The 10,186-nt window shown below is 36.7% G+C and overlaps 1 protein-coding gene across 1 annotated transcript in view; it reads left to right on the plus strand.

Annotated features, from left to right (window-relative positions):
* The window catches only part of Dock11 (dedicator of cytokinesis 11), a 136,086-nt gene that overhangs the window by 74,930 nt on the left and 50,970 nt on the right, over window positions 1-10,186 (plus strand). The window contains exons 34-36 of the mRNA XM_031372386.1: window positions 1,403-1,478; window positions 2,033-2,142; window positions 5,220-5,331. Of these exons, the coding sequence (XP_031228246.1) occupies window positions 1,403-1,478; window positions 2,033-2,142; window positions 5,220-5,331 (298 nt within the window). The remainder of the gene's footprint in view (window positions 1-1,402; window positions 1,479-2,032; window positions 2,143-5,219; window positions 5,332-10,186) is intronic.

Raw genomic sequence — 10,186 nt, forward strand, 5'->3', positions numbered from 1 at the left:
TTCAGTATCACTGTAGACAAGCATCTACATAAGACTGTTAAATTGATTGTTGTTTTATATCAAACAATTTTCATAATACTCATTTTTATTGCTATAATATTTCATAAATTTTAAAGAATATGACAAAAAATAAAAATGAAAAGTATTGCAGGTATTGAAAAGGGGTTCTCTGGGAAGAGTTGGGGTACAAAAGGGAAAGAGGAATGTGATGTAATTCTATTTATTTAAATTGTTAAATGTTAACAAATTCAGATAAACTGAAATTATATATTTTTTCTCAATGCAATAAAACTTAAATCAATAAATTAAAAAAAAAAGTTTTCTCTGTAAAATGCCCTTGCTAATTTTGAAAGCTACTCCTAAGTTCCCAAGAAACAACTTTTTTGTTTTGTTTTGTTTTTTGTTTTTTGTTTTTCGAGTCAGGGTTTCTCTGTATATCCCTGGCTGTCTTGGAACTCACTCTGTAGACCAGACTGGCCTCGAACACAGAAATCTACCTGCCTCTGCCTCCCAAGTGCTGATATTAAAGGCATGTGCCACCGCTGCCTGGCTGAGAAACAACTTTGTATAAAGGTCAGTCACAGGAAGAATATTTTTTTTATTTTTAAATTATGTGTATACGCATATGTCAGAGTGTGTTTGTACATGAATACACGTGCCTGTGGAGACCAGAAGAGAGTGGCAGATGCCCTAGAGCTGGAGTTATGGGCAGTCCACATGGGTGCTGGAACTGAGCTCTGACCAAGAGCAATTAGTTATCTTGCCAGCACTATTAGTGTACTGAGACATGGTCTCACTATTACGACAGTGCAGGCTGACTTGGAGCAATTCTCCTGACTAAATATCCCGCGTGCTAGGGATACTGGTATACACCACCCTCACCAGCTGAAAATGCCACTTTTAAGCTAGCCTGGTAGCTTCCTTGCTTGTGGCAGTTGATTGTGTTAATGAGTAGAATGGGAATATAACCTCACTGGGTGTCACATTGGTCTTCACTTATAATAGTTCATGCTGACATTCATCGCACACACATTTGACATTCATTGTTGGAAATGTTTCAGTATCTCTTCTTTTGCAGCTCCTGTTCACTTAGGAATTTTTTGTTACACTTCAACTTCTAGCATTGTCCCCGGCTCCAAGGAGGAGAACTGAACTGAACAATGTTTAGATTATACCAATTGTTTGTTTGTTTATGTGTGTGTGTGTGTGTGTGTCAGAGGTTATGATTATTACGGTAACATGCTAGCAGCCAATTTTTTGAGACGTGCCACATAATTACTAATAGTACTTGATGTAACCTTCATAGTAAGCTTTGTCTAAAATCAAATTCAATCTAATTCAGATTTTTTTTGTGCTAGTTTTAAAAATGGTTAAATTACTACAGCATCATATTCTGTTGCAGGCATCCAGGGATGAGTTTCCATGTGGCTTTGTTTCACCTACAAACAGGGGGAGCCTGGCCACTGATAAAGACACAGGTAATTAATCACTTTAAAGCTTATGCATCACCCAAATGTTTACCAATGAACTTCTACTCTTATAAAAGTGTTCTGTGATAAATCTATACAAATCCTGATCTAATGTTTAGATAAAATAGGACTCACATGCAGCCACATTTTCTAATTTGTTTAAGCATGAACAAGATGGCTAGGTACAGTAAAAATAAAAAAAAAACCTAGAAGGTAAGGAAAAACAAAATAAAAGACTGGTTTCCTTTCCTCTTTTCTTTCACTAATATTGGGTAGGCCACTTTCCTAGGCTTGTGTTTCCTTATCTATAATATAGATAAGCTATTTTGTTAATTACATGGCTTTATTATATGACTTCCAATACATAGAAAATTGTTTTGAGAAGGGAAAATCACTTAACATTCACTTGTTTTCTTGCACCATTTTGACATGAATTGAACATTTTTAGAAGACCAGGATCTATTCCCTGTAACATATATGTACTTAAAATAATGTAGTACTTAGTTTTAAAAACATTTTGATGGTTCTTCCTGCTGCTAACAAGGATTTGGACTTTTTTTCAGCCTATGGGTCTTTTCAAAATGGTCATGGAATTAAGAGGGAAGATTCAAGAGGTTCCCTTATTCCTGAAGGAGCAACAGGATTTCCAGACCCTGGAAGCACTGGTGAAAATGTAAGGACCTAAACATATAGAATAACCTGGTGACATAATAGGCTACCAAAGTATTAAAATTAAACATGCAACTGTCTGCTCTTGTATAGTATTTTCTGGATCGGTGAAATGCATCCTACAATTCCTGAATATTTTAGTAGTACTTTCCTATCCTTGCATCTGCTACTTGGATGTCTTTCTCTCCCTTAAGCATAGTTAGTGTGAAATTTTTAGTGGAAGTTTGAGACTGGGTTTTTCCAATGTCTCCCAGACCATCCTTGAACTCACAATCTCCTGCTCAGGCTGATCTCAAAGTTCTGGCTTCTAGCAGTCTTCATATCTCATCCTCCTTAGTAATTGCAATAACAGGAAAATGCCATGATACCCCATTTACCTGGTTGTTTTAAAGCTGTTTATAAGGAATAAGTCAATTATCCTCACGCACTCTAACTCTTACCTTCTTTTGCTATAGTTCACTGTAATCTAGAGGGGGTGGTTCCAGTTTAAAATTTCTAATCCACCTTGCACTTTAATTAAAACATACCAGATCAGGGCTCATTCAGCTTTTCTTTAAAAAAAAAATAACATAAATTTGAGAAAAACTTTAGGTCGTCCAGTTGATATTCTCAGAGTTCCAGCATTACTTAGGGTCTTAGAGTATGCTAACTCTTCCACCAAATTGTTTCAAGCCTAACATTAAAATGTAAAATGTGTCAGCCTTGAGATCAGAATACCACATCCTAGACAGTAAAGTTGTTAAACTAGGTAAAGTCATAGAACCATATTACTTAGATGGGTCTGTAAATATTTTTTTAAAATACTAAACCCCCACTCATTTTTTTTTAAGTAAAACTGGAATTTTGACTTATGCCAGCCATACCTGAATGCATGTTTATAAATAAGATTTTTCCTACTATTTTGTGGCACACTTACTGTGCATCAGTCACCCGGAGGGCTTAAAAATAAATGGCTGCACCTCCCCCTCAGAGGGTCAGTAGGTCTGAAACGGCCTGCTAATTTGTATTTCTAAGTCGTCAGGTGATGCCGATTCTGCTGGTGGGAAGCACCCCTTAAGAACCACTGGAATATACATCTTTGAGCCTTTGGGTAAATAGTAATTTATTCACAAAGGTTCCTATTTCACACTATTTTGAATTGTGATGACATCATCATAGATAAGGTCAGAGCAATTACATACTTACTAGTAATTACATGTCTGACAAGCAATCAGAACAAAGGTTTGTTTCAATCTAATGCAAAGTCCTTAGTAAATCCTTAGTTTTATGTACCCTGTTAGCTCAGCTCTGAGTATTGTTTTATTAGCAAAGGTAAAACTTTGTATTATTGTTACTCTATGTAAATCCTCAAAAAAATGAGAACTTGCCATGATTTGAAACAGACCTCATTAAACAATAGGAACATCATTACTTTGATCTAATTTGGAAATATTACCTGGTCCTCCTTATTTTAACTATTATATCAGCACATTTTTGTTTTTTGATTTTTTTACTAATTCACTTTACATCCCACCTACTGCCCCCATCCCAGTCACCCCCCTCCCCGACAATCCTTCCCCCATCCCCCTAACCTGGCATTTCAAGTCTCTGTGAGGCTAGGTACTTCCTTTCTCACTAAGGCCAGACAAAGCAGCCCAGCTAGTAGAACATATCCCACATACAGACAACAGCTTTTGGGATAGCACCTACTCGTTTTTTTTTTTTTTTCGGGACCCACATGAAGGGCAGGCTGTTCCTCTACTACATGAGTGGGGAGGCCCATGTATATTCTTTGGTTGGTGGTTCAGTCTCCAAGAGTCCCAAGAGTCTCTGTTATTCTTCCTATGAAGTTCCTATCCCCTTTGGGGCCTGCAATTTTCCTTCCTCCTATTTTTCCATATGAATCCTCAAACTCCATCCACAGTTTGGCTGTTGGAGTCTGTACTTGAGTCAGCTGATGGGTGGAGCTTCTCAGAGGATAGCATGCTCCTGTCTGCAAGCATAACTGAGGAACACTAATACTGTCAGGGATTGGTGCTTACACATGGGATGGGTCTCAAGTTGGGCCAGTTATTGGTTGGCCATTCCCTCAGTCTCTGCTCCATCCCCTGTACCTGCATTTCTTGTAGACAGGATACATTTTGAGTTGAAAGGTTTGTGGGTGAGTTTGGGTCCCTATTGTTCCACTGGGGTTCTTGTCTGGATAAAGGAGGTGGCCTTTTCAGGTTCCATATCCCGAATGTATTGAGTCACAGCTTAAGTCACCCACATTGATTCTTGGGTGGCTCCATTATCCCAGGTCTCTGTCTCTTCCTGGAAGATGCCCTCTACCTCCTCACCCCAGGCAGTTGCAGATTTCCATTCATTTTCATGGCCAGGTAGCCATCTCTCCTGCCCTTCCCCACACATGATCCTGAATTCCCCATTCCCTTCCCTCCCAGTTCCCTCCCTCCATCTGCTTTTCCCCCATACTCCCTCCCTCCCCATTCCCCACCCACATGGAAGTGAAATTCAAGCTTCCTTGCTTGGGTCTTCCTTCTTGTTAAGCTTCTTTAAGTCTGTAGAGTGTAACATGGTACCTGTATTCTATATCAACCCATTTTTAACTAGATTATTTGATGATTGGGTTTGGATATTAATACATTCTAAAAAGTGATTCAAATTTAAAAGTGTAACTTTTAGGCAGTGATGGGGAATTAAATCCAGAACTTGCATATGATAGGCAAATGATCTACATCTCAACTTTATCTCTAGCCCTAAAATGTTTGTTCTATTTTCACATACCTCAAATCCCTCCTTCACATAATAGCTATTCTTTCTGAAAATTTTGTTTTGAGTATTTTAAATTTTTGTTATTAAACACAAAGCACATGGGAGTAGAACATAAGTACATCATTAATGGCTATATCTTTATGAAGACACTGAAGTTTCCCAGTGAAATCACTAGATACTGTAGCAATGAAGACTCAGCCCATTTACCTGTAAGATACACTATAAAGTTTATAGTTTTCCCTATAGGACTAGTGGCTAAAAAATAATTTAGTTTAGGGTTATGTAAAATTACCATATTATTTCCTAAGTCTCCTCTCTTTTATCTTACAGACCCGTCAGAGTTCTTCAAGGAGTAGTGTATCCCAGTATAATCGTCTGGATCAGTATGAAATCAGAAACCTCTTGATGTGCTACTTATACATAGTAAAGATGATTTCTGAAGGTGAGAGACTAGCATATTCAGCCAGAACCATAGTAGACAGCCCCCTCATAGGTTCAGGCCTGTAAATTGAGAACATACATATTAGAAACAGACCTTTAAAGATTTAAGTCATAAAATATCCCTTAAAATAAACATTAAAATAAGTTTCTATGGATTTGAATGATAGGATTTAAAATATTAACTTATAAAAGATATACAACAATGTTTAAGGGTTTTAGGCAAAGCATAAAAAATGTTAAGTAGTTAACCTAACAGGAAGGAAATAATCACAATAGAAAATTAACATTTTAGCATTTATTTGAACCAGGATTTGAAAAACATAAAAACAGAAGCAAAAAACCAGGGATTTCTAAAGGTAGGGGATGCTATCATTGTCTTTTTCAGTAGCAATGGTGTTGTCTGGAGTCAGTCGTTGTCTCTAAAGCATCACTGGTGTTGTCTGGAGTCAGTCGTTGTCTCTGCAACACCACTGGCATTGTCTGGAATCAGTTGTTGTCTCTGCAGCATCCCTAATGTTGTCTGGAGTCAGTCTGTCAATCTGCTTCTCTTCTTGGAAAAGAATGGTATTATCTGCTAGCATTACTACTTTCTCTTTATACTATATGACTATCTATAAACAAGGGATTAAGTTCATGTCTTCGGGAGTTAAAATAAAATTACCTTTTCCTCAAATGCCACATTTATTTACAAAATTCCCACCTTCTTCCATTTCTCAATATTTGCCCCAAAAGTATGCAGGTCTAAAGAACATAAAATCTACCTAAGCATTGTACAGTGTACACATATAATATCATATTTTCCTCATGAATATAATTAACAAAGTAAATGTAAACTAGCTGAGCATTCAATAATAAAACGTATGGCTGGCATATGTGAGACTCTGGGTTCAATTCCTAACACACGAACAATAACAGAAAATAAAAATAGTTATCAGCACTGCAAAATTCAGTAGGTAAATTTAAAATAAATTCCAAAAAACACCTGAGTTCTAATCACCCTTTTCATATACTATCTTGTGCAAATTTTCTATTACTTACATATTTTTTAGATTTACTATTTTTTTATTTCTCTTTGGCTTTTTTTTTCAAGACAGGGTTTCTCTGTGTAGTCCTTGGCTATCCTGGAACTCACTCTGTAGACCAGGCTGGCCTCGAACTCAGAAATCTGCCTGCCTCTGCCTCCCAAGTGCTGGGATTAAAGGCGTGCGCCACCACCGCCCAGACTTTGGCTTTATTTTTTAAAACAGAATCTCATTATATATCCCTAAATGGCCTGGAACTCCCTGTGTAGACCAGGCTATCCTTTTTTGCTCAAGTGCTGGGATGAAAGGCATGCACCATCATGCCTACTTGTTTTACTTTTTTATGTGTATGTGTACCACATGTATGCCTGGTGCCTGCAGAGGTCAGAAAAGAGCATGAGATCCTCTGGACCTAGAGTTAGAGATGGTTATGAGCCACCAAGTGGGTGCTGGGAACTGAAGGCAGAACCTTTGCAAGAGCAACAATTACTCTTAACTGCTGAGTCATCTCTCCAGCCCCAATTTAGGTCAAGTTTTGGAGACAGCCATATTGTATATGAGGATGGCTCAATATCTTGATCCTCTTGCTTCAGCCTCTTGAGTGCTAGAATTACAAGGGTACACACCACATTTGGCTGTTTCATCTTTTTCCCATCACACTTGGCTGTTTCATTCACACAGACACACACACACCTGGTGTCAGAAGACAAACCTAGGGCTTCAGCTTTGCACATGTTTAGGCAAGTGCTTCATTGTCATATTTTTATACTTTTTTGAGGGTAGGTACTAGAGACATGAACCCAGGGCCTAGCACATAAGATAAATACTCCCAGCCTATTTTATACATTTTTCTTAACTATTACATACTTTATTTTTTCACAAAGAAACATTATAACAGATAGGAATAGCAAATTCTAGAGTACAACAATACAATAGTCTTTTTTTTCATAGTCAAGGATGGTCTTAAATTCACAATCTTCTTGCCTATCTTCCAAATGCTGGGACTAGAGGTAGCTGCTAGCATGCCCAACTATTTCTCATTTAAATTTTTTTCTGGTGCTACACACCCAGGATATCTTTAACAATTTTTAGCAAACATTACTTGCTTTTCTTTGATAATACAAAATAATATAAATAATACAGATTATTAGATAATATCCAGTTAGCTACAGAAATATTAAAGCCCTTAGCCACATATGAATAAGAAACTGAAATAAATTAATACAACTCAAAAATAGTATATATATTTTTTTGAGATGGATCTTTTTAGCCTAGTTTGTTCTAGAACAAACAGGATAAACTTGAATTCAAACTTTTTCTTCCTCAGCCTCCTAAAGGCTGGAATTCTACCATCTCATATTGAAAAGTAATACAAATAACTCTGCAATCTATTGGTCTCCTGAATATACAACTAAGGAGTAAACTGTCAAAATTATATTGAAGTGAAAGACTAAAGGTCTGTGTTAGGCCTCCATGTTTTGAAAAAGTAAAACGAGTTTTAAAATCAGAGGTTCATTACAGGAAATAGCAGATTACCTAATAACAACTACAACACAATGCTTTTGCCTTCCCACAAAGATTAAAAAATGAGAGAAGATGGAAACTGATTGTGATATTAATAGGGTTCCTATAATGTTTATGGGATTTCTTTATAGGAACCATGAATATTCTAAAACATCTCATAACAGTTTTAATAATTTTGTGATGTTGAAAAATACTGTATTGTTGGTTTTTAAATAAAAAATTTACCAAAACAAAACAAAAAAAAATGGCCAGGTGGTGGTGGCGCACAAATCCCAGCACTTGGGAGGCAGAGGCAGGCAGATTTCTGAGTTCAAGGCCAGCCTGGTCTACAGAATGAGTTCCAGGACAGCCAGGGCTACACAGAGAAACCCTGTATTGAAAAAAACAAGACAAAAATAATTATAGTATGAGCATACTGGATTTCTGAGTTCGAGGCCAGCCTGGTCTACAGAGTGAGTTCCAGGGCAGCCAGAGCTACACAGAGAAACCCTGTATTGAAAAAAAACAAGACAAACAAAATTTATAGTTTGAGCAGACTCTTGTTAAATTGATTCTTTTTTGTATGAATTTAATAAGAGTATTCCTATACCATTAATTCATATATCCCAAGAGCCAACAATAAAAAAGATAGTCAAGAGATACATGGGAGAAAATATAAAAGTGGGTATCTCTGAGCACAAAGAAAATAGAAGGACAGAGAAAAGAGGGAGAGAAGATACATGTCTGAGTACTTCTCTCCTTCCAATCCAATGTACACACATACACACATGTACAGTTACCACATACTTTGCCAACCAGACAAGTATGGATACATGTTTTGATGTTGTAGATAAAGCTATGGTTTTTATTTCTTAGGAACTAAATAGTTTCTCTTACAAATATAGGTTTTGTTTAGTCTGCCAAATATTTTTTCCCTTTTTAACTAGGTAGTTCTGATCTTACTTTGTAGTTTCAGAGAGGACATTTTCAGTAACTCATATGTTGTGTGCATCAAATCTCTTTATCTTTTACATGTTTAAAGTCACACTGCATCCCATGGTCATACACATTTTATTTAAAAAGGGTTCTCGATCCTTTTGAATGTCAGTTCTAGTGAGCTTGTGTAATGCGTCGTATTCTCCTTACTCCGTGTACATCTGAATGTTCAACTCTCATGACTTTCTATCCTTCAGCTGCTCATACTTTTTTTAAATTTTGTTATAAAATTAGTAACTTTTATGTCAAATTTTGCTCCATGTATACACAATTGTTCTAGGGGCAGGGAGATTTTGAAGTTTCCTTCTCTGTCTATATATTTTACTAAGAGCAGTTCACTATTTTAGGGTCCTAAAGAGCATGAATCAGAGTTTGAAGTCCTATTGCTTTATTATTAGTTGCACAGCCTGAATTTACAGAACACTATCTTATTGAGCACACATATACATTTCCTTTAGAAGAAAACCAGGAGGGAAGCTGCAACTTTTTCCTTTCTATTTGCTTTTTCTTTCCAACGTAATCTCTGAAAGCTTCTCAGAATCACTTTTAGACCTCTTTATAAAATGTCTTATATTTTCAGATTCACTAGAGCTTCTCAGAGTAGTTTCTCCCCTGCAAAGCAAAGGATTCTGACCAGATGACACTGCAGTGCCATTATTTTGACTGCTACCAGACTGTGTTGATCTCCTTTTCCGAATATATTTTGAAGTATAGTCCACAGGAAACACCTGTGTACTACTTTGCTCTCTTTTCTTTTCCAAATCTACCAGTGCAGAACTAGGATTACAAGGCATATTTTCCTCTGAAGTTTCAGATACTATTATAGGTTCTCCAGAGGAAATGCTGGAAAAGCTCCAAGTGAAGTTGTCACATTTTTGTATGGAGCTAATCACTTTTACTTCATGAGGTTTTGAGAAACTTTCTGATTCCCTTTGCTTTGAGGTAGCCAATGAATCTTTTAGAGAACAAGGTCTACATGACAGTAATATATTGGTCTCTTTGGTACAGTTTTCCTCAATACAGGAAGTGTCCACAAAAGAAGTCTCCGAGACCAACTGGATTTCCTGACTGCTTTGTGGAGCTGGTTGTACCTTCAACTTACTTAGAGATTTTTTTTGTACATCAGGTTGTTTTGTAACATACCTAGGAGGTGACTGCATCTGTACTGCTTGGGAAGGCTCCTTTACTGTATACATACGTTTAATTTTCATTTGAGTACCTTTAACGAAATCCTCATAATCACTATCTGAAAAATTTAACTGAACACGTGGAGATCGAGTTGCTTTTAGCCTCTCCAAAAGCATTTTGTTTTCTTCTTTTAATTTGTTATTTTCT

Source organism: Mastomys coucha, chromosome X, assembly GCF_008632895.1.
Source record: "Mastomys coucha isolate ucsf_1 chromosome X, UCSF_Mcou_1, whole genome shotgun sequence".
Classification (NCBI taxonomy): domain Eukaryota; kingdom Metazoa; phylum Chordata; class Mammalia; order Rodentia; family Muridae; genus Mastomys; species Mastomys coucha.